Source organism: Gallinula chloropus (genome assembly GCF_964237585.1).
Source record: "Gallinula chloropus genome assembly, chromosome: 1".
Classification (NCBI taxonomy): Eukaryota; Metazoa; Chordata; class Aves; order Gruiformes; family Rallidae; genus Gallinula; species Gallinula chloropus.
In genome coordinates this window covers 190,750,953-190,776,550 of record NC_140085.1, presented here as the reverse complement: position 1 = coordinate 190,776,550, position 25,598 = coordinate 190,750,953, and the positions used below count along the sequence as shown (strand labels likewise).

Below are 25,598 nucleotides of genomic sequence, written 5' to 3'. Positions count from 1 at the left end.
CCCTTGGCTCCCTGGCAGGGTTCAAGGCCATGTTGGATGGGGCTTTGCTCACCCTGGGCTGGTGGGGGTGTCCTTGCCTGTGGCAAAGGGTGGGAACTAGATGGCTATCCAAGGTTCCTTCCAATCCAAACCAGTCTGGGATTTTAGGACTGTGCTTTAAAATTGCTCAATTTCATTTTTCTTAGATCAAAGTCTTTAAAGGGCAAAGACTTCAGTATGTCATGAGACTGTCAAAGTGGTAACCCCCAAATTATCTTCAGCAAGTGCTGACCAGTCTAATTCAGGCACACTCTTCCCTGAAGCATAAGCAGCAGCAGAAGAAATTTGAGTAAACCAACATGAGAACCATGGCATCTAATTAGCTCGAGAGTAGCAGCTTTGTAAACTGTTCTGGTGGGGATGTAAATTTAAGTTCCTCCTAAAAAGAAACATGCATAAATTCCTTTGTAAATCTAGGCCTTACAGGCAAATGGATGAGAAATTAATTAGTTTGCAGGACCAGGAGAGTTTAAGAGCTTGTTATAACAAGGCTACACACACTAACACGTTATGTATGCATGAACAATACCTCTTCAGTCCAGCAGCCAAAAAAAATCTTCCCCTCACTCAGTAAGTTGAACTGGCAGAATGATCTCCACTAAGTGATCTAGCAGCCTAAATGTAGCAGCAACACAAAGCTAATCTCCCTCGTCTATAAAATAACTTCCCAGTTAATAGAGTACATAAGGGCTGCCCCACAGGGCAGTAAAGCAGGAATGATCTTCCATTTATCATACAAGAGCTCAAACTAACGAATTAGAGCAAAAAGCACTTGCAGCCAGCTTCCTTAAACCTCATGGAATGAAATGGACCTTGCTTAAGACTGCAAAACAAGGTTTAAGGCTGCTGGAGATGTATGTGGGCAGATTTCTGAAACTGCCCGTTGCCTCCAATAAATATGAGTAGAACGGGTTTAGTTACAGGGTTAACAGCCCAAATCTGAGAAAGCAGGACTGAAGTCAACAGAATGGCTTATGTGCTTATCAAATAAAAGATAAAAGCAAATATGCATGGCAGACTTTGTGGAGGTCATCTAAGGGTTCACCACCTAAGCTCCTACCAACGTCCCTGGAGAAAGAAAATGAGCACTGGAGAGAAGGGTGGGTGATACCCTACTGAGAGCCATTTATGCTTGGTGGGACAGCTGCCCTCTCAAGATGCCTCTTGTTGGCCACAGGAGAAAGCTAAGGAACTAGTTTAGGCTGAGTGATGAGCGCCTAGAAGGCAAGCATGAGAAGACAATTAACTCTCCGAATACTAATACAAGTAGAACGATGGTCACAGGCAAGTAAAATAATAACAGAATGGCTGTGGGTACAAAGGACTTTTTCCCATGTCATTGCCTCCTTCCAGGTGAGAATGAGAAGACAAATTGAGGGTTTGGTTCAGAAGTAGTGTTTAGAGAGGCACAGAGCTCAGAAATAAAAGGTGGCTATTAATCTTCATAAGAAGAACCTTCCAGAGGGTCTCTTTCATTTGCATTTTCTGTGAGAAAAAGGCTGCACTGTTACCAGAATCCATAGCACTGTGTCAAGGCAAGGCTCAGAGGAGGAGATGCTTTATCAGCTTCACAGTTCATGGAATTGGTAAAATATATATATAAAAATGTTGTATTAGAAAACTAACATCCCACTGCCCAGAAACTTCAAAGACTATAAGGTATTGTCACTAGTAGAAAGAGTTTGGCTTGCAGGAACCCTTTGTTTGAAGGTACAACCTTGATATGAATTACTGGGACTGAGCTGCTTCAGCTTCCAACCACAATTACTTGGTCACATTTTCTGAGACAGTAAATGGATGTGGACTAGTGGAGTATAGAAAACTAATTTGATGAACTGGCATCAGGCCTTAAGGACTTTTATCTATCAAGTTGGATGAGACTAGAACTGGTTTTACAGAACCACAGAATCACAAGGTTGGAAAAGACCTTTACGATCATCACTCCCAACCATTCCTGTCCTATGCTGACCCAGATCTCTCCGTATCTCATCTCCCCATCTTTTAAACACACCCAGGGGCACTGACTCAGCCCCCTCCCTGGGCAGCCTGTTCCACAGCCCCACAATTCTTCCAGGGAAGATCTTTTCCCTCACATCTGAGCTGACCCTGCCCTGGCACAGCTTGAGCCCATTTCCCCTTGTCCCATCTCCTGTCCCCTGGCTGAAGAGACCATCGCCCACCATTTTGCACCCTCCTGGCAGGTCAGTCAAGGCAGTGAGAAGGCAGCCTCCTCCAGGCTAAAAAGTACATCATCTACTCGTTTTTTAAAAGAAAGAAGAGCACACTGCCTAGGCAGCTGAACTGCTATTGAGAAGCAGGATACCTAAATAAAAAAAAAACAAACAAAACCAAAACAAGAATCATAAAACAAATGACAGAAACCTCAGATAAATTTGCCATTATAGATAAGAGAATGACCTCATCACCAATCTCAGTGTTTCAATTGCATCCACCTCTCAAAAGCCAACTCGTAATAGTGTAACTTCAACTCTTAAGTTTTGCTGGCAGCAAAACTACAGAGTAGCCGTTTTCTCCCAAAAATATTAGATCTCACTAGTAATAATGAGTCCATTTGGGCATTCTTACTGACCTGAGGCACAAGACACAGACTCTGTGCTGTGAACAGGCGGGATAAAGTGATTAAAGGAGGACACAAACATTCCTGTAGTTAACTGCTTAGCAAACAGGCTCTGATTTGAATCTATTTGCAGTTTTGATAAAAAGGAAAAAAAGAGTTAGTTTGGTCAGATTGGCTTATTATTTAATCTGTCTGCAAGGGGCTCAGAGAAACCGTAAAGCAGAATGAGAGACAGAATACAATTCACAGGCTCAAATATGTATCTTTTCCTCCCCACAAAATGTTTCCTCTGAGGAACATTACTGGATCACAGCTGGTCAAAATACTAAATCTTGATTTTCTGGCCAAAATCCAAAATCCACAACTCTTTGGTATGAGAATACTTTAAAAAATAATAATAATAATAATAAAAAAAAAAGAGCCAAAAACTTAAACACTATTTGATCTTTTTTTTGTTGCAAACTATGACTTCATGGCAGTAAGACTGCTAAATGAAGGTGTTTAAGTTGGTTTATAGCCATCTGAAATGTTTGAAGCTCCAAGAGCAGGTCTGAGCCAATATCATGTCAACTGAGCTAAAAAGCAATAATAGTTTCTCACCTTCTTAGAGATTACCAGTTAAATAACACACAATAGCAACAGGGCTGCAAAGGGAGGCTGCCAATACCAAGTTAAGGTGAAATCACATCTTTTGGCAGCTAAGAAATTCTGACACAGGCTTTAGAAAAAAAATAAACCACACAAAACCAACCCACAGCTCTTCATAAATTAAGCTACCAAGAGTTTTCTCTACTCTGACGTTAAGTTTTAAGCCTCCTCTTGAATCTAGCAGCATATGAATCATAGAATCATAGACTGGTCTGGGTTGGAAGGGACCCCAAGAACCATACAGTTCCAACCCTCCTGCCACAGGCAGGGCCACCAACCTCCAGGCCTAGAGCTACACAAGGTTGCCCAGGGCCCCATTCAACCTGGCCTTGAACACCTCCAGGGATAGGGCACCCACCACCTCTCTGGGCGGCCTGTTCCAGCACCTCACCACTCTCTCTGTAAAAAACTTCTCCCTAATACCCAATTTAAACCTTCCTTCCTTCCTTTAGCTTTAATCCATCCCCCTTGTCCTTTAACAAGCTGATTCCCCTCCTGTTTCTCTGCTCCCTTCAGGGGCTGGAAGGCTGCAATGAGGTCCCCCCGCAGCCTTCTCTTCTCCAGGCTGAACAAGCCCAGCTCCCTCAGCCTCTCTTCGTAGGGGAGGTGCTCCAGCCCTCTGATCATCTCCGTGGCTCCTCTGAACCCTCTCCAACAGTTCTACATCTTTCTTGTATTGGGGCCCCAGATCTGGACACAGGACTCCAGCTGGGAGATCAAGATATACCAGCAAAAAACAAATTTAAGCCTTGGCACTCAATTGGTTTGGGGTAAAGCTTTTAAATGCAGGCTCAAAAGGACGTCTCCCTGACTACAGACACAACCTCCTAAAGCAGTATCTCATTCGTGCCAGCGTTAGATAAACCTATTGTCCAAGCCATTCACAAGGAAAAGAAAGCTCTTCTAACTGGACTGCTCAAGTTTGTGGTGTGCTCTTTACTTGCCATCAATAATCCCAAATATCCTCCTTCAAAAGTTACAGAGTAAATAAAATTTAGCTGAAGGATAAAAGAGGAAATGAAAGAGTCTCTTGATTTATCTTTTGTGAAAGATAAATCTGAACATGCAAAAAAGGAACAAAACAACATTTGAAGTTTACACAGTATAAGTGAAGACTTGGTGTTGCTAAAAAGCTGGAATAAACTTCATGCTCAAAAAGAATTAAGACAAAAAAACTGCATAGGATCTTTGGCATCAGCAAAAGCTAATCTTGAAAATAAGCTGCTTTTCCGGAAGGCAGAGAGACTCCAGGGCTAAAAAGTTGGAATCAGAGAGAATTATTCCCAAAAGGAAACAGAAAAGACTTGGGGGAGGACCACAATTGAGACAGTCTAAATCAACAACAACTTTGGCTCATCATCTTTCACCTTTAAAGTCAACATCCTGATTTGATATCAGAAAAATAAGTAAGTTCTTGTGGTTCTGTAGCCTCCACAAGAGTCTGTGTGGGAACCAAACAGCTCTGTCTTAATTTCATCTACATAAAGTGCAAATAAAAATCTGCAGTAGGGGTAAGAAAAGTAAACAGAGCAGAATATATGTGCCAGGAGAGATATGAAGAAGGAAGCAAAGCTTGTAGACCTGCAAGCTCGCAGCAATAAATCACGCGTGTTGCGATGTGAAAACACGTATTAATCATGGAAGTGTCGTGCCTGAGAAAGCAAAACAACACAAATCTCACCAGGCAGAGGGCTCCAGCAGCAATGCAATTAAACCTTGATGCAAAGGTACTCCACGGGCCCTAGACAGGGCCAAGGGCTGCCCCAGAGCTCCAGGCAGAACAATGGCAATTGTGAAAGCCCAAAGCAGAGAATTTAAAGACAAATGTGTTTAAAAAAAAGGTAGATGAGGCACTCAGGGCTATCTTAAAGGTCTTTTTCCAACCTTGTGATTCTGTGAAATCTGCTCTGATAGAAGTTTGAAGTAGGTGGGATCTTCTACAAAAGCTTCTACAAAAGCCGGGGGGGGTCTTTCTTTTTAATCAGAAGGGGTAAAAAAAGCCCCAAACCTATTTTGGACTCAAATCTAAACTGACACTTACCCAAGAAAGAAGCTAAGCATAAATAACTCCGTATTTCAGTTACCCAGAATATTTAGGGGGTTCAGTTTTCTGCATAGAAATACAGATGCCTCTAGTCAAAAGCAAAAAACAAGCCCGATGCATCAGCTAGGAGCTAAACCCTGTTCTGTTCTAAGAGAAACTAAGGACAATAAAAGCATTTTTTACTGTTGCGATTAGGATTTGACAGACCTTCAATTCACCAACACCCAGTTACAGTGCTAGGAAAGGAAACCGAGGACAAGCAGAAATGAAACTAAATGAATTTTGGTTTAGGCTGAGGGAGTTGGGCTGGTTCAGCCTGGAGAAGAGAAGGCTCTGGGTGACCATACAGTGGCCTTCCAATCCTTGAAAGGTGCCTATAGGAAAGCTGGGGAAGAACTGTTCCCAAGGGCATGGAGTGATAGGAAGAGGGAAAATGGCTTTAAACGAGAAAAGGGGAGATTTAGGTTGGGTATTAGTTCTTCGGTATGAGGGTAGTAAATCACTGGCACAGGTTGCCCAGAGAGGTGGTGGAGGCCCCATCCCTGGAGACATTCAAGGTCAGGCTTGAGGAAGCACTGAGCAATCTAGTGAAGATGTCCCTGCTCACTGCAGGGGCTGGGACTAGATGGCCTTTAAAGGTCCCTTCCAACCTAACCTATTCTGTGATTCTATGAATTGAGGAAATTCAAGTGAATCTATAGATAAGAAAACCCCATCACTCCCTCACATGCTCCTGCTCTCACCCTGCTAACGAAGGACAACCTGGAACTACTTTCCTGACTCCAGTTTGCAGCAGAGGATATCAGATGACTCACCTACAGTATCCCAAACACAGGGAAAAAAAATTCCTGCAAATCTTCATTTTAACAGCTGGTGGCTTTTATGCTTGTTTAAATATATGTAATCAGATATCATCCCCAAGACAGTGGGCATCTGTACTCTGCTACATATGTGCTGGACTGCAATGCCCGATTATGAAAGTCTAGCCAGTCTTCCCCTCGAGCCAGACTCCCTGTAAAGCCCCATTTCCATTTATATTGCCTAGGAAGCACTAAGAAGCATTGTTTAGAATCATTAGCCTTTAAAAAAAAGAAGTTGAAAATGAACAACTATTCATACAAAGTTTTGGAGGTGAGAAGGAAATGAGGCATAGACATTTCACGGGGGGAAAGGAGAGAATGTGATATTCCCAGAGAACTATGCTTAATATTCCTACATGTTTTGAAATATTATCCAGCCAGAGGGAAAAAAAGGGAAAAAAAAAAGGTTAAAAAAAAAGGGTTTTGTCTTGCTAATGACAGTGTATCACCTACAGGAAAATAAACCCCTTCTTGTGTGATGGGAAATCCTCTAAGGTGTAATTACATCTGCCATTATCTGCTCCTTCAAAGCCAGCACACACCAGAAAGGAAGAACATAGATCTATGCTTTGAAAGCAATTCCAATATAAAATGTCCCAGAGTCATCCCATCTCTGCTTATCCATGATATGCAATCTTCCCACTCTGAGGAGTAAGTATGTGGGCTATAGAATCATAGAATGGTCTGGGTTGGAAGGGACCCTGCAAAAAATACAGGGATCTCCTGGAAAGAATCCAGCGGAGGGCTACAAATATGATTAAGGGCCTGGAGCATCTCCCCTACAAGGAAAGGCTGAGTGAACTGGGATTGTTCAGCCTTGGGAAGAGAAGACTAAAAAGAGATCTGATTAATGGTTATCAGTATCTCAAGTGTGGGACACGAGGAAATGGGCAGCCTCTTCTCAGTGGGAGGGGTGGACAGAACAAGGGGCAATGGCCTCAAGTTGGAGCACAGGAGGTTCTGCACCAATATGTGGAAGAACTTCTTCACGGTGAGAAGCCCTGGGACAGGCTGCCCAGGGGGGTGTGGAGTCTCCTGCTCTGGAGATATTCCAGCCCCGTCTGGATGCTGACCTGTGTGACCTGTCCTAGGGAGCTTGCTTTGGCAGGGGGGTTGGACTTGATGATTTCTGGAGGTCCCTTCCAACCCCTGTGATTCTGTGATCCTGTGTCTGAATTCCTTACGTGTTAAACCAGCAGAAATAGCAAAACCTCTGTTAGTGTGATGCGGACTAGTCACTTGTCATGTTCTGCATGGCACGTGTAGAGGCAGCACAGCATAGGGTGAGTTTTTCTGATGATGGAAGACTGTTGGCTTTCTGTGCTGCTGCTGCACACTGTTTACTTACATTGAGCTGCTTGCTCACCAGGACAAGTCCGTCTCCACAGACTTGCTCCCCAGCCAGGTGGACCCCAACTTGTGCTTGTCCTTGCTGAATGTCCTAAGGTTCTTGCCAGCCCACTCTCCCACAGCCTATCCAGGTCTTTCTGCAGGGTGGCTTCTCCACTCAGTTTGGTATCATCAAACTTCATCAGAGTGCACTTGATCTCCTCATCCAGATCACATACAAAACATTAACCAGCGTTAGGCCCAGTATCAATCCCTGGGGGATCCCACTGGTGACAGGTTGCCAGTTTGAAAAAGAGCTATTTACCAGCAGCCTGTGGGTACAGTCTATCAAGCCTATTGTTCACCCACCCCATGGACCACTTCTCTAAAGCATAACATATCAGTTTCTCCAGGATGAAGCTGTGGGGAACTGTATCAAAAGCTTTGGAGAAATCCATGTAGATTGCACTTCCAGGGAATTTGCAAAGGGTGAAGTATGACACATGGATCACACACGACCTGTGCAATTTTGGGGAAGTGAATAATTAACCTAGAGACCCTAAAACAGCACAATGTTATGTTTAGGTGGGATTCTGTCATCCAAAGAACAAAGATGAGAATGCAGGACAAACTAATTGCTTAATGTAAGAGGCAACATGAGCATGTGCAATTCAAACACTACAAACAGAGCATCTAGCAGCTGCAGAAATGCACCTGCTTAGTGAATTGTCCTCCACATTTACTAAAGCTCTTCTCAGTGGGTTTAAGGAGAATTGGTCAAACCTTGTGTTGAAATGATTACTCCAAGATAAGCCTACACTGGCTTTACTCCTGTCATAGAAACCAGTCATGGCCCTTTGATGAAGGGCACTGCATTACAAACAGTCTTCCCCTACACACAAGAAGTTGAGGGCTCATCACATAGATGATCGTGAAGAGCAGGAGTAAAATAATACTGTGGACATCTTACATGGCCTGTATTTTGGATAAAAAAGAATCACCATCTTCACCAAGCATATTCACCTCTAGTGAAGAGTAGCTGTTTGTGAAAAATTCTTACAGTTAAATTTTTTATAGCATCTACCCTTTTTAAATTATGAAGAAAAATATAATACTTACCATCTAACCATTAGCCCAAGCTCCAGGAAGTTTTTCAGGTTAGGAAGAGTTTGTCTTAGATCTGGAGTACTCAGTCCATGTTGATATCTAAGCTACAGAAGCAGAAAAAACTAAAGTTAGCACCGCTTTCCAAATCCCAGATCCCAATGAATGTAACATTCTTGTCAATGAAGTCACCAGGTTTTCAAAGAAAAAGTAGGACAGATAATCAAGTGGTTCCAAAACATCTATCCTCTTTCAGGAAATGTTTCATTTAATACTCATAAACTCAAATTAGCAACCCACACAAGAACAGGGAGAAAACAATTAGTCAATCTGACTGTTAAACCTCATTACACTTTTTTTTGTTTCCTCTCTGTACTGGGAGAGCAGCCTCAGAGCTTAAGGAAAACACAGCCACTAAAAGAAGTGACCAAGATTGAACATAAAGTCCCACATCCACAAATTCAAAGCATTTATTTGTATGTGTCATCTGTCACCCTGAATATATCAATATATCACAGAATCACAAGGTTGGAAAAGACCTTTAAGATCATCAAGTCAAACCATTCCTGTCCTACACTAAACCATATCCCTAAGTACCTCATCTACCCTTTTTCAAACACATCCAGGGTCTGTGACTCAGCCCCCTCCCTGGAAAGCCTGTTCCACATCCCAACAACTCTTCCCATGAAGAACTTTTTCCTAACATCTGATGTGAACCTGATTGATTGAAACAGCACACGGAAGGGGAAGAAGTCTTTCTTTCAAACTTGAATCTCAAAACTTCAGGGAAAGTTTGCAGGGAAATTTATCCCTCATGCAGTTAAAACATGGGGAAAAAATATAAATCCCTAAATTCCAGTATCTTTAAGACTATCAGAATGAAGCAGCATCAGCTTAATATGCAGCTCCCAGTGGAACTGAACAGCCTCTAGAAGTCACAGCTGGCCTCCAATACACACATACAGCAACTGCCCAAAGCAGATACTGATGGAACTACTTGCTGAAACATGGACCGATCCCACTCGAAGTTAAATTAATCTTTTAGAGTTACACACCTGTTTCCATAACTCATGGAAGTAAGGTGCAGGCAAGCGTCCTCTAAGTTAGAAAGATTTCTGACTTCTCCCAAACAATGGGCCAATCAGTTTTTTGCAGGAAAACACCCTTGAAATCGGGAATGCTTTCTCTGCTTGTCTGAGTTTTAGAAAGAAAAATTGCTTTGGAAGAAAATCATCCTCAGTACTGCCTTGTATAACAGGAGGCCATTTATTACACTTTATTATTTCCATATGGACACAGTCAAGTCATATGGTGGGCTTGGATTCATATTTTCTGCTACAATGACAGACCCTGGATTAAGACAACCATACTATATAAATTACTAAACGATCACCACATTCTCCTGATGGGATTACAGTGGATTTGGTTAACCAAAGAACTAGCCTAGGGCAAAAGAAATCATAAAATAAAAAGAAAAACCAAAATCAAAACCATTACATTTGTTCCTCCTACCACAATCAAGCGTTCATAGAACAGCCCTTTTACAGTCATCCTTAAATTCTAAGGTTTCAGAGCATGAAAAGATTTGGATTAAGGGATCTCCCTATTCCCAACAGCCAAGATCAGAGGAATTCTTGTGAGATTCTTGTATCAGAACATGAGCAAAAACACTGTTTCTGCTAAAACATTTTCATATTGCAAATAGTAGGGATGCAGAGTAAGGGAAGTTGGGATGTGTTGTAGTTTTGTGTGGCCAGGTTCTGGTGGAGGAGGGAGCTGCAGGGGTGGCTCCTGCAAGGAGCAGCCAGAAGCTCTCTGCAGGCCCCACAGAGCAAACACCAGATGGCTCAAGGCCGGAGTCGCTGCTGACCAAGGCCGAGCCCATCAGCCATGGTCACAGCACCTCTGGGAACCACAGTGAGGAGAAACAAACCTGCCAGAAGCTGCTTTGTGCCCCCAGAGAATGGAGTGAGAAGATGTGAGGAGCTGTGCAGGCACCAAGGGCAGGGAAGGGGGGAGGAGGCACCCCAGGTGCCGGAGAGAAAGATGCCCCTGCAGCCCCTGGAGAAACCCATGGCGGAGTGGGTGTCCCCCCACAGCCCATGGAAAAGTCTGAGACCCCACCTGCAGCCCGTGGAGAGGCCCCACGCTGGAGCAGGGGGAGACAGACAGGAGATGCTGTGACCCGTGTTGGAGCAAGCCCCTGCCAGCACTTGCAGCCCGTGGAGAGAGACAGAGACACAGGGATGGGCGAGAGAGACAGAGCCACACACCAGAGCAGGTTTGCTGGGGGGGGTTTGTGACCCCATGGGGGACCAGGCTGGAGCAGTCTGGGCCTGAGAGACTGAGAGACACTGTGTGATTTATGACTGCACCCATAGCAGTGACCCACGCTGGGGCAGCTGGGGAAGAGCTGAAGCCCTGTGGGAAAGGACTCACGTTGGAGAAGTTCATTGAGGACTGTCTGCTGTGGGGGGGACCCCATGGTGCAGCAGGGGAAGGGCACGAGGAATGCCCTCCCCCCAGCCAAACCACTACAGGATGTAAGTTTTGTGAAACCTCTAGAAAGAAACCACAAACTTTATAAACCGTTATTCTATTTTGGCTTTGTAAATAGCTTAAAAACAAAGCAGTGTTACCTAATACCTCTGTATCAATACAAGCTGTCAATCATGTATTTAACCAAACCTACAAGCAATTCCAGAAAAATTCACCTGCCTTTTAGTGCAGATGAAAAAAAAAAAAACAGTTGAAGTATCAGAGCCAGGAGTTAGCTCCCAGGTTTTATTTAGTCTAGTTCCAAAATAACCTCCTCATTATGGCTCCAAGGTTAATTCCTGCTTCACAGAGGTCTGCAAGTCTCACGTATCCCCAAAAATGAAATCTCACTACTTCTACTGACTAATGGAACCCACTCCAGGTACAGCACATGGCAAACAGGAGCATGGGGGGAGAAAGAATATAATATACTAAGAAAGAGATTTCCCTTTTACTTAAGAGAGCAGAATTCCTCTTCCTTCTGCTCTTACCCTCTGCCAATGCTGCATCATTAGTAAAGATCATTCCCCCAACTGTGAAGCATTTGTAATACACCTTTCCTTAAGTTTATTATTTTTTTAACCACCTATACCATATGTACAGGGATCATTACTTCACTCCACCCAATAAATAGCAAGTAATATCACAGAATCATTAAGGTTGGAAAAGACCTCCAAAAACATCTAGTCCAACCATCCCCCTACCACCTATATTACTTACTAGGCTACATCCCCAAGTACCTCATCCAACCTTTCCATCAAGGGATAGTGACTCCACCACCTCCCTGGGAAACTCCATTCCAATGCTCAAACACTCCTTCTGAGAAGAAATTTCTCCTCATTTCTAACCTGAACCTCCCCTGGCACAACTTGCAGCCATCCCCTCTTGTCCTATCACTAGTTATCTCCAAGAAGAGGTTGACCCCTCAGCTCACCACAACCTCCTTTCAGGGAGCTGGGGAGAGCAAAGAGGTTTCCCCTGAGCCTCCTCCAGTCTAAACAGTCCCAGTTCCCTCAGCTGCTTCTCATCAGACTTGTGTTCCAGGCCCTTCACCAGCTTCGTTGCCCTTCTCTGGACAAGCTCCAGGGCCCTGTTGTCCTTCTTGTAGCGAGGGGCCCAAAACTGAACACATTAATAAAATCTGTTACAGTACTAGTCATGTAAAAACTCTAGAAGAGTATAAAAAATTTATTTTTGGAAGAGAAAAATGCAGGAACAAGACAGCTGCTTTGCCCACCAGAATTAAAAGGAACTTAAAGATAGAATTGAGCCTTATGGAAGATGTAAAGAGAAAAGAGGCAAGGAGGAGAACTGTGAAACACAAGGGCTGGGTAGGAAAACAGAAGCAGAGCGATGTGACTCTCTTGATTCCCCTGCGAAACCGAGTTCTCATTTGAGTCATTGCTATTGAACATCACCCATATCTCCACCCACCCAACCCTAAGTTCCCAAAGGAACAGAGTATCATTTGGAAAAACAGCATTTTATTTAAAAATTAGATTGTTCCTTCAGGCCATGCAAAGAAGACGTGCCTGCTTTGAGTGAACGAGCGGCCAAGATTTGTGTTCAACATTTACTGCCGTGTATTCTCCACGGGACTGTAAATCATTAATGATGTTCACGTAATAAAATACTAGTTGCTATTTCCTTACTAATATTTAGCTCCTATATACAGCTTTGTTTTCCCAAGTGCTGTGTGAAACGTTGCTTGATTGAACAAAAACACAAAGTAAACACGAACTGGAAAACAAATAAGCCAAAGACATGAGATACTTCAGACCTGAGTCTCAGTCTGCTCTTCAAGCAGCACTTACTCCACAGAAACAAGCTGTAGCAGATGAGACACATCATATTTTATCAACAGTTCAATACAGAATAATTGAAGTGATATTTAAAGGGGAAAAAAATCTCATTTTGTAATTTCTTCTAATTACACAGGTTTATTGCTTTTACTCCATCTCAAAAAGTGAAAGCTTCAAGGTTTTATTGTACTTTGAGGCTTTAGCTTCTCTGTTAACTGACATCATTCTGAGATACTTAAAGATGTAACTCTGTAATTGGGGGAAAAAAACCCAAACAACAAAAACCATATTCCCAGATTCACTGAATAGTTTTGGTTGGAAAAGACCTTTAAGATCATCATTTCTGTAAGATTTTAGAAAACAGCTCTAGATCCATCCAATTAGAGCACTCCCATCCCCAAACCTCTGATGCTACAAAACCAGTGTGATAAACTGAAGAATATCAGGATTATGAAGAGACTTTGAAAACAGGACAGGCAGTATTATGACTATCAGTAGGTAGCCACCTCAGCTCCCTTCGTAAAATCTGAGGGTTTTCTTTATCCTACAACAATTTCAGGAAGCACCTGTACAGAAGATTCACAAGGAAAAGAAGATTAGATTTATATCAAGGCCAACTCTATGCCAATAGAAAACCAGTAGGTATTTTATGTTATAGTTGCTCTTTATAGCAATACTATAGAAAACCATAAATGTTGAAATAAGCTGCGTTTAAAATGATGCTTCTCAGAGTGAACGGGGCGATTTACTCTTAAAACTTGTATTAGCTTTCTAATAAAATCTTTAAACACTTAACTTCCATCAAAGACTAAGAAAATTGGTCCAGCCTACAAAACCACAGCATTAGCTGTAGATGTGGAATGGCAAACAAATTAAAGTTAACTCATAACAAGCTGGGTATAATTGGTTTTGACTATTTAAGGAAAAAAAAAGAAAGTAAAAATCACAGAATGACACAATCATAGGGGTTGGAAGGGACCTCCAGGGATCATCGGGTCCAACCCCCCTGCCAAAGCAGGGTCCCTAGGACAGGTCGCACAGGGAGGCATCCAGATGGGTCTGGAATATCTCCAGAGACGGAGACTCCACACCCCCCTGGGCAGCCTGTCCCAGGGCTCCCTCACCCTCACTGGGAAAAAGTTCTTCCACATATTGGTGTGGAACTTCTTGTGCTCCAACTTGAGGCCATCGCCCCCTGTCCTGTCCCCACAACCCATTGAAGAAAGGCTGGCCATGTACTCCTGTGTCCCACACTTCAGATATTGATAACCATTGATCAGATCCCCTCTCAGGCTTCTTTTCTCCAGGCTGAACAGCCCCAGCTCACTCAGCCTTCCCTCATAGGGGAGAAGCCCCAGTCCTTTAATCATATTCGTAGCCCTCAAAAATCCTCAGTTACTCCAGTTTCTACCTGCAATTCCTTCTGTGCAGTGGTTTGAAAGTCTACTGGAAGTTGTAAGTCCTCAGCAGTGAATCAACTCCACCCTGAGCATCTCACTCTAGCAATCCAAGCATCATCCAAGTCATTTATTTTGTTAAGACTATTACACTTAATTAAAATCATGCTGGACCACGTAAAAATTTACCACCTTTCTAAAGGTAACAAACCCATTATAAAGTATTCACTCACCAAGTCGTGACAAGCACAGATTCCTCACTTGTTAGCTAATTACAATACAAACCTGTGAAGGTTCTGCCACTCTCCTGTAAAGTCCGTAAGAGATGGAGCACCAGAACTATTAAATTTTTCAAAGAAGTTGCCTTAAAAATAAACCATTTAGCTGTCTGTCTATTTCTGGGTAGTATCAGATTGCACTCAAGATCAAAATCAGGGCTTTTCCCACTAAGGGGCTGCCTCTTAAGAAAATTAACGATATCCTGCTCTTAGGTGCAAAGAAGAATAGCCCATTTCCTCTACTAATTCCTGTAATGGTATTTAACAACTAATGGTATACCAGCACACATATTTACTTCCAGCCAGAAACCACAGAGTACCTTGACTGAAATATCCTCTTTTTTAGGAGCACAGAATTATTCCGAGCTCATCTGTTCATCATTTCGTACATTGTTTCCCCAGCCATATCCATCTTGTTCTGAAACATGTGGAAGCAGTCTTACAGCTCAGACTACATTAATAAAGTTCAAAACACTAGCCACTTCAGTACGTCATGCATAATACTCAAGTCTATGTTGGAGCCTCCAGCATTTTTACACCTCCCTTAGTCTCTACTACCAGTCCTTGATGTTGTAGGACTGTCTAGTATCTATACAAGAGGTGGACCCAACTAACTACTACACTACGCAAGCTTATGTGCTGTTATAGGGCAGTCAAGAGTGATTTTGAAATATTTTCAGTTCAATAAGGCTTTTTTTTTTTTTTTAAAGCATCAGCAGTTAAAGGGACATCTGCTCCCCAAACGTGAAAATCCACAAACAAAAATAGAAGCAAAAGTGTTCTTTCAATCAAGCCCGCAGCACTGGTCAGCAGCCAAGCATTTACATAAGGTTTTTTTTCAGAGGATGTCAAATGCTGAGACAGAAATATAAAATGCAAGTTTTAATAAAATGACATAGTTAATTGTTTTACAAGATCCTGGATGACTTTTCAGAGTATGAAGGAGCACTGGCTGGGATTCAGATGACTAAGCATCGCAATAATGAAAACAGAAAGTGTTGTTATAAAGCCTGTTGCTATATAAACAACCTTGGGGGATCAGTGAAATAATGACTGCTGCTATATAAACAGTTGTGTGTGTTTATACCTTTTGGGGGAAATGGTAAAATTTTAAATTATTTGTGCTCTTAACATGTCGCTTGTCTTTGTTTTATTAAATCTAGCCGGCTGTTGCATTGCTGAACAGCTACATGGGTTTGCTGAAAAACCCTTAAGCTGCAACATCAGTAAAACACACTGTGGTATCAATTAGTTCTTCAGATAGCATATCTCAAAACTAAACATTTAAAGCACATTTTGATTTCTCATACATAAAAGACTGTCAATATACATCTATCAGCTTGGAAGTAAATCTAGCCAAGGCTTTTTTTGTCCTTTTTTTTCTCATTTCTTCTTGGGGAAGCAGGAAAGAGGGGGAAAAAAGCAAGAGAGCAAGCACTATGATGACACCAAGTCTTTAAGTCTTCAAGCTTGCTCTCTGAAGGAGCAAAGAGAAGACTGCCCCAGCAGCACTAGCCCTCATGCAAGCAAGAGGAAACGCTCAAACGCACAGCTCTTTTTATGGGAACACTGACTTGTCCCTATGCCAAGGCCTGCCTCCCTCTCCTGAGCGGGTTGTCCAGAGGTCCAGCCTGAAAAGCAGATGTTTACTTTGCAATTCTTCTAAGGGTACTAAACTGACAAGAAAAACAAGTTACATCAACAGCCTTGAAGGCCCATGTCCTTCATTAATCCATTGGGCACACGCTTTAAGAGTTCCTCAAGCTGACCCAGCGTGCTTAAAAAAGCCTTCATTAAAACCATCTTAAAGGACTCCCATCACAATTTTGATTTAGTGATAACAAATAAGGCATACAAAGAGCAATCAAAGCAGTAACAGGAGATAGCAACTCCATTTTATACTGGCCCTTCAAAGGCTGTTACAATCCCGCTGTTAGTTTTAAAACATTCTTAGTCTAAACCAGCTGGATTTCCCCCCATTTACAAGGTAGAGGTTGCTATCAGTAAGAAACTTTCTTCTTCTTTTACTTTCATCTGTCACAGTGATAACTAATGGTCAGGATAATGGAACGTCTCTGGTCCAAGACAGTTGATGACACAGTTAGGAAACGTTGATTGCTACGCTGTGGCTAAGGGTCTGCATGCATTAGGTGAGCATGGAGCTCTCACTGGTCAGTTCTTACAAACTGAATAACCAAGCTAATTCTCTTCTACTTTCTTTGATTTGTCTTAGATTTTTAATGAGCTGCTACTTTCCACAGAATCACTAGGTTGGAAAAAACCTTTAAGATCATCAAGTCCAACCATTCCTGTCCTAAGCTAAACCATTATCCCTGAGCACCTCAACTACCTGAATTTTAAACACACCCAGGGATGGTGACTCAGCCCCCTCCCTGGGCAACCTGTTCCACAGCCCCACAGTTCTTCCAGGGAAGAACTTTTCCCTCCCATCTGAGCTGACCTGGTGCAGCTTGAGCCCATTTCCCCTTGTCCCATCTCCTGTCCCCTGGCTGAAGAGACCATCGCCCACCTCTCTGCACCCTCCTGTCGGGTCAGTGGAGGCGCTGAGAAGGTCTCCCCTCAGTCTCCTCTTCTTCAGGCTGAACACCCCCAGCTCCCTCAGCCGCTCCTCAGAGGATTTGCCCTCCAGATTTGCCTCCTCATATCCACCAAAATACAAAGCCTCATCGTTATTCAAACACAGCAGCAGCCAGGATGCTGATGCTCAGCAACTTGCAATACTCTGCCAAACTTTTAAAAATTAGAAGAACACTTACTTTCTAAAACTGAAATGTGATAACAGGCAGCATTTAATGCTGGATCTCAGTTTCACAACAATAGTGTTTATTGGAGATAGACCGCAAGAAAATAAGGAAATAGGAGTACGTGTTTGAGTACATGGAGAACACACTGTAGAACTAAACATTTAGATGAGCCAAAAGCTGCACTTCCTCCAGGAGTCTCTTGCTCATTTTCATGAAACCCTTCCTGAGAGAACACACAATACCACTCCAGAGAGGTCTCACACATTACCCTTCCTGGTTCCATTCTGGTGTCCCAGTAAGGATATGGGAAACCATTGTCAAAGACAGGCTGGGGGATACAGCCACTTATAGAAGTCAACTATTTCTGTGAAATTTGGTAGTTAGTGGGCTCATTATAAAAGCAATATATATTGCCCCCCTTGCCCATAAAGGTGCCTCTCATATACTGTGACCATTTTACACAACAGTGGGAGGAAAAAAAAGCGCAATTTAAAAGACAGAGCAGTTACTGGCTTCAGAAAAGCTTCACCCCCCCCTTCTCCAAGGCAGCACTCAAATAACTAGAACCACGTTTACTGTTCACCCACAGTCTTGCTGTGTTAGAGCTTGGTGAGATGAAACTATACAGCGTGACCTTTCCAGATTGGGGTCAGACCTTCTTAAAACGCCTCCATATCACAAAGTGATGTTTATTGGATTATAAGGCATGGGCACACTTACTTCCTATGACCTCATTCATCCTGAACTTTTTTGTATTAAAGATCATTACATCAGGCAGAGAACAAAAGGTCAGCTGTGCAGAAGCCAGAAGTAGAAAAGACAAATAACATTTTGCACCTACATCTTAAACATGACGTTTGCTTTCTGTGTTTAGCTCCCAAGCATAATCTTGCACTGTATGAGAGCATCTAAAGCTCTTTACCTATATGCACTATAAGGGTGATAGTCTCAGGACTGCATCAGTGGGTGCAGAGAACTCACCCACTTTGTCTTGGCCACCTTATCCAATTCAGCTATCAGAGCGAATACAGCAGAGAACCCAAATCCATCAGCCAGGCTGAAAGGCTACGTGGCTGCACTAGGGTTATTCCATCAGCTCCCAGAGTGGATGAACCAGTCACAGAAGTTTGGGTGAGAAGGGACCTCAAAGCTCACCTAGTTCCCACCCCCTGCCATGGGAAGGGACAACCCCCATCAGCTCAGGGTGCCCAAAGCCCCATCCAACCTGGCTTTGAACCCTGCCAGGGATCCAGGGGCAGCCCCGGCTTCTCCAGACACCCTGTGCCAAGGCCTCCCCCCATCCTGGGAAGGATTTCTGCCTCCCAGGTCCTCTAGAATTTTGGGAATTATTAATTAATAATTAGGGAATTCTAATTATGAATTCGTAATGAGGGAATTATTCCTCATAGAATTAGGGAAAATTCTGTTTCACCTTTTTCCTGCATTAACACACTGGGCCATGGCTTGGTAATTGGCTTCCCACTTTCCCATCCCTTCCAATTTCAAAATCTAGTGCTTATATATACTACAAAGCAGTTTAACTTGGCAAATCACATGTATTTATGTCAGCTTAACTATATCAGGAATCCATTTTCCTTTGATTACTGAATTTTGATTCTATTTTAAACACATATTCTTTTTTTATTGAAACACCCAGCAACTTAGTGGGCTGAAGAGTCAACACGCAGAGATGATGACAGCTACGCAGTACACAAGTGATGTAACATACAGAGCATGCTTGTGAGGGATGGCCACCAAAATTATTTTGGAGAAGCGACTCCAGGCACTACTGGTGCTGCCACCTCTCCTATTCCACTCAACCACATTGTCTGCCACACCTCATCTGCATCCAGATCAAGAAGTACAGACTGGGCTCAGGATAGAAGGTAGATTTAAACTAGATATAAGGAAGAAATTCTTCCCTGCGAGGGTGGTGAGACTCTGGAACAGGTTGTCCAGGGAAGTAGTGGATGCCCCATCCCTGGAAATGTTCAAGGCCAGGATGGATGAGGTTTTGAGCAATCTAGTCTAATGGAAGGTGCCCTTGTTCCTGGCATGGAGATTGGAACTTGATGATCGCTGAGGTTCCTTCCAACCTAAATCATTCTATGATTCAGGTGCAGAGATCCGTACAGGTTGGAGATCCAAGATCTGCTCCTCCAGAGCGAGCTAACCTTGGCCTTTACTGATCCGTACAGATTGCTGATGGGCAACAATAGGCAGACTTTCATCTCAATCAAAGGGCGACTGTTGTTACAGCTAATCCAGCCTCATTTCAACCTATTTTATCTTGGCATGGGTGATAGGAAAGGAAAAAAAGAAAGCCTTCCAACAAGTTTGCAAAAAGCATATGTAAATTCCCCAGTTCTAAATGATCTGGCTAGGTATCAGCTCCTTGCTACCCTAGGAGACTTTCAGGAATGAAAGTTCTCCTAAAAGCTTTTGGCTCTGTGCAGCTGGAGAAGGTACTTTGTGGTTTTTCAGGTGCAGTCCCTTCCTCTCAACATTAAAATGAATGCTTGGCACTTCACAAAATCAGGACTCGGCTCTGGCTTCAACCTGTGCTCTTTCAAGAACACTTTTCCCTATGCAGTTAAATTGGCCACAAATTCAGACAGTACATTCTTTCTGAACTGTGCCTTTTATGATCTTAGTTTAAGAGGCCTCATAAAAGACGTAGTGTGCAAGTCACAGTATCCTACACTCAAAGGGTCATAACCACTGCATCCACACTGATACCCACAGAACTCTAAAGACACTTCTGCTCCATGGTGTTTATTGCCAAAACAAATTTCTTGCCCTAGCGTTTCTGCTGTTCAAATTCCCATGGAAAAGTTTAATAGTTTCTATTATGATGTTGATTTTCTCACATGTTAGACTAAGAGAGCCAAGAACTGGACATCTTGCCTCATTTCATGCTTAAGACCTGAATTTTAAGTTCAGTTTCTTACATATGACACCAGTGCATAAGCATTGAACTTTTATTCCATCCAGCTATTAGAAAGATATCACTTTGACCACAACTCAAATACGTCAATAAGTATTTAGCTTTCCTCCTAGGCTTCTGTGAACATTACTTACCTTGTACACCAGACAAGCAACTGAAACAAAAAGCATCATTCCCAGGAAAGCAGCACTGGCTGCTCAACATCTCTAGCAGGTTACACAAAGCATGCAAAGATCGTCTGCCACCATGTGGACACGGTGACTCCGGACACAGGGAAGGAGGGCTAGACACAAGTTACTTTCTCTGATCTGTACTGCACTGATGTGAAAACAAACATCCTTGGGGGAGCTGACAAAAGACTGTTTGAGTGATTATTTCGTGGCAAATAGCAAAGTTCGTCTGTTGCTAATGAGTGTCAGATGAAAGCAGAACTATTCTTTGGCCAGGGCTGAGCAAATCCTGCCAATGTGAATAGGAGCATTAGTCTAACATCACTCAATAGTTGTCTGACAAAACAAATCAAGGCTGGATCAGAAGAGAAGCCTTGCCTTGTGAGGTGATCGTGAGCGCTCCTTCAGCCTGAACAGGAAAAAAACCACCCAAACCCACAACCTTAACTCATGCAGGGCAACAACTCAAAAAAGATTAAACAAAACCTGGAAGTGATGCCTGAAAAGGTTTGTCCTGACTGCCACCAACACGACTCAAAGGGGTCTCTCACCCATCTGCGTTAAAAAGACAGGGATCTCCTGGAGAGAGGTCCAGAGCAGGCTACGAAGATGATTAAGGGCCTGGAGTATCTCCCCTATGAGGAAAGGTTGAGTGAGCTGGGGCTGTTCAGCCTGGAGAAAAGAAGACTAAGGGGGGATCTTAATAATGTTTATAAATATCTTAAGCATGGAATGCAGGGAGAATAGGCCAGCCCCTTTTCAGTGATCTGTGGAGACAGGCAAGTTGGAGCACAGGAAGTTCCGCACCAACATGTGGAAGAACTTTTACACAGTGAGGGTGAGGGAGCCCTGGGACAGGCTGCCCAGGGGGGTGTGGAGTCTCCTTCTCTGGAGATATTCCAGCCCCAGCTGGACGCCGACCTGTGCGACCTGTCCTAGGGAGCTGCTTTGGCAGGGGGGTTGGATCTGATGATCCCTGGAGGTTCCTTCCAACCCCTGTCATTCTGTGATTCTGGCCTATGGGGGCTATAAGGAACCCAAGCTGAGACTCAGAATAAGAAATCCAAAAGATAAGAGACAAGTTAACTTCCAACCCCTTCAGTGGCTGACAAACAGCAAATCATCATTTGAGATTCAGAGTAGCAAGTAAGTTGATTGTCCCAGGAAAGAAATAGCTGCAGTGAACCCCTCCTGACTGGGATCAGAAGAGACTACAGCTATAAGGCATTTATATCTTCTCCAAGGAATCTTGTGACCAGACAAGGAATAGCACCTGTCAAGTATGATGCAAGAGACAATCTCTTAAATACTTACAGGAATTGGAAGTTTCATGAACAAGATGGTCACAGTCTTTTCAATGGCAACATGTCATGTATTCACAGGTTAGAAATAATAATCAAACTAGGAAAGAAACCATGTAATACCACCTTGCATACAACTTCATGCCAGGTATTCTCCAGTAGTAACACTGAGTGCTCACTAAGGACTCACCTCAAGAAGGATGGTCATAAAAATAAGATCATCTCTTCATAAATAATGAAGAACCTACACAGAGGTCAGGCTGAAACAATAAAGGCTCCAGGAATGAAAGAAAGAGATAGCAAAACCAGACAGTAAGCAGCAGTAGACCTTCTTTCTGCAGGCCTGAGACTGGAAACCCAAAGCCACTGCAGTCTCACATCCCTCACACTCTAAGGTTTAAAAAAATAAAGAACTCAGAACAAAAATATCTGGAGGGCAAAGATCACTGCTCAAAGACTTGATGATCAAAGGGCTGGACCACTTCTGCTCTGAAGATGGTCTAAGAGAGTTGGGCTGGCTCAGCCTGAAGAAGAGAAGACTGCTTCTGGGGAGAGCTCCAAGTGCCTTCCAGTCCAGGGGCAGGGAGGGCCCGGCCCAGTGGAATGGCCTCCAGCTGCAGGAGAGCAGCTGGAGAGGAGGTGGGAGGCAGAAATTCTTCCCAGGGATGGGAGAGACCCTGGCACAGGGTGCCCAGAGAAGCTGGGGCTGCCCCTGGCTCCCTGGCAGGGTTCAAGGCCAGGTTGGTTGGGGCTTTGGGCACCCTGGGCTGGTGGGGGGTGTCCCTGCCCTTGGCAGGGGGTGGGAACTAGGTGATGTTTTCAGTCCCTTCCAACCTAAACCCTTCTATGATTTGCGAGTGCTCAGCTTGGCAAGGTTCATGCTCATGCCGTAGCTGAGCTGTGTGCGACATACATTATGTGCTCAGAGCAATGAGAAGTCTCCAAGAGATACCAGCTTGCCCACACTGTATTTTTAGCACCCACTAAAATCCCCACAATGTTTCAGTGAGCTCCTAATACCCATCTGCTATACCAGGAGACTTCACAGTACAATCTTCCCTCCTCACCTCTGAAAATCAATGCAGGAGTGAAGTTCTTTACAGAGAAAGTGGTGAGGATTTGGAACAGGCTGCCCAGAGAGGTGGTGGATGCCCCGTCCCTGGAGGTGTTCAAGGCCAGGTTGGATGGGGCCCTGGGCAACCTTGTGTAGATCCAGGAATGGAAGTTAGTGGTCCTGCCTGTGGCAAGAGGGTTGAAACTGTATGATCCTTGGGGTCCCTTCCAACCTAGATCATTCAGGGATTCTACAACTTCGTTTTCCTCCAGAAACTCTATCTTCTTAAGCTGCTCCCCACACATCACAACAGCTTCAGAGGTGTGGGGCCAGCTACCAGCACCTAATGATCTCCCAGTACCTAATGCTTTTGAGAGCTGAAGCAACTCACTCCTAATATTCTGCATTCTGCTTTGACAATGCTCTGGAATGACAGTGATTTTGTTTGGTTGGGTTTTTACCACATCTGTATGTTTGTTGGGAGTCAAAGAGCTGAAATCTTCACTGGAAATTTATCGTCTTACCTAATATCATCCAACAGAAAAAGCTCCTCTGTGAACTTCGTGAGGGATTCAATTTTACAAAGAGAAAACAGGGGGATTGAAACAATTTGTGCTCACGTACAGATGGAAGTTATTAGGAACTCTCAGAATTAACACACATTGTTTTGACTTTGGAATGTAACAGCAAAGCAAGTTTCTCCAAATAAATGCTCTACCAAGCTAGCACTGGGCTGCTTCTAATTCCAGCTGAATTCTCCCGAGTGCAAGATGTGGTTTTCATTGTTATTATCCCGCTGTTTTACAAAACAGGACCACTTTATCTCTAGAAGAGTTTTGATTTCAATAATTTTGCTTAATATCCCCCCAGTCTCACTTCTTCCTCACTCAGATCTCTCCTTGCCACCACCACTCTAGGCACTTGTGAAAGAAAAAAAAAAAAAAAACCCAGAAGACATAAAACTCTGTGAAGCCAGGGAAGCTTCTACAAATGCCAATGGCATCCTGGCTTGTATCAAAAACAGTGTGGCCAGTAGGTCTAGGGAAGTGATTGTGCCCCTGTACTGGGCACTGCTGAGGCTGCACCTCGAGTGCTGGGTCCAGTTCTGGGCTCCTCACCATAGGAAGGACACTGAGGTCCTGGAGCGAGTCCAGAGAAGGGCAACCAGGCTGGGGAAGGGGATGGAGGGCAAATCATAAGAGGAGCAGCTGAGGGAGCTGAGGGTGTTCACCTGGAGAAGAGGAGGCTGAGGGGAGACCTTCTCAGTACCTCCACTGACCTGCCAGGAGGGTGCAGAGAGGTGGGTGATGGTCTCTTCAGCCAGGGGACAGGAGATGGGACAAGGGGAAATGGCCTCAAGCCGCACTAGGGCAGGGTCAGATCAGATGTGAGGGAAAAGATCTTCCCTGAAATAGCTGTCAGGGCCTGAAACAGGCTGCCCAGGGAGGGGCTTGAGTCACCATCCCTGGATGTGTTTTAAAAAAGGGTAGATGAGGTACTGAGACCTAAGCTCTTTTCTCAATGCTCCAGTAGAGTCAGCACCATTCCTCCTAGACACTTCCAATCCTTCCGCAGCAGCCAGAAGGAATTAAGAAACTGATCTGCATTTATTCATGACAGAATAATTTGCAGGACTGGTTCTCTGAATGAAGGCCAACACCTTTGGGCCTTAAAAGGATTTCCCCACAGTTTGCAATGGTCTAGAGATAAGAAAGAACCAGCTGCTCATTCTCTAGCCAAGCTTATTTTTACACATTCATATCAGCTAAGCATATCTGGAAGCTTCTCTTGTGGTAGCCTTAAGATCTTCTGAAAGCTACTTGAATTGGACAGTTCCACCCTCCAAAGGAATACGCCAAAGAATCAATCTCAGCTTTTTAGATCAAATCAGTGATGTGTTTCTGCATGTTCTCTACCTGTTCAGCTTTCGCAGTGGAATTTCCCCTTGGTAGAGCTATAAAAAACTGCAATATTTGACCAAGAATATCAAAACAAAGATGACAATATGGACTTTGGTAACACTATACCAATTAAGTAAGTAGTAGAGCTCCCCAAAAACTCAGATTTACTTTTGTTATGTTTTTATATTCAACAGCACATAAATCTCAAGCACATGAACTGCTGGTGTTGTACAAACCATTGATGTTGTACAAACCACTTCAAAGCTTGGCTATTGCCTACTCTGTCTTGTACCAGCACCAGTGAGCCAAGGTAGATTTGGAAACTGTTTTATACAAATACATTTACTTTTATGAGTTTAAACACACAGCAGTGATACCAGAAACCAACTGCAAGGACACAGAAGGTAATCTAGGTGAGTGACCATGTGTTTAACTGTTTCTAGTCCTTCAGAACCAGGACAAGAACAAAGTCAGAACAAGAGATTTCAATAGTTCCAACAGTGGTAACAACTCACAAAGAGGAAAAAAACCCAGGAAAAACAAGTGAAGTGAAAAATAAAATACTCCAGGCAGAAGTGCAACTAACCCAGGCTACAAGAACTACAAACTTGGACTCATAATTCCAGCTAAGAAAGCAGCACAGAGCGTTTACATCACAAACCGGGATGGCAACTCCAGAACAGCAGCAAAACCATGAAAGGCTGAAAATTGAAGCAAGCAGCATCACGACTCACAAGTCAGAGAATGAACTAATGTATTTACATAAGGAGAGATTAAAGAAAGCATTTATTTGATAGGAATGGAGAGAGAAAGCTATCAAAGCTTTTGAAGGAAAGAATATTT

At 43.5% G+C, this 25,598-nt stretch overlaps 1 protein-coding gene across 2 annotated transcripts in view; it reads right to left on the bottom strand.

Moving 5' to 3' along the window:
- The window catches only part of UVRAG (UV radiation resistance associated), a gene marked incomplete at its 5' end in the record, with an annotated part of 111,822 nt that overhangs the window by 5,928 nt on the left and 80,296 nt on the right, over positions 1–25,598 (bottom strand). For both annotated transcript variants that reach the window (XM_084269867.1, XM_084269868.1), the window contains one exon: positions 8,618–8,709. In XM_084269867.1, coding sequence (XP_084125993.1) covers positions 8,618–8,709 — 92 coding nt within the window. The remainder of the gene's footprint in view (positions 1–8,617; positions 8,710–25,598) is intronic.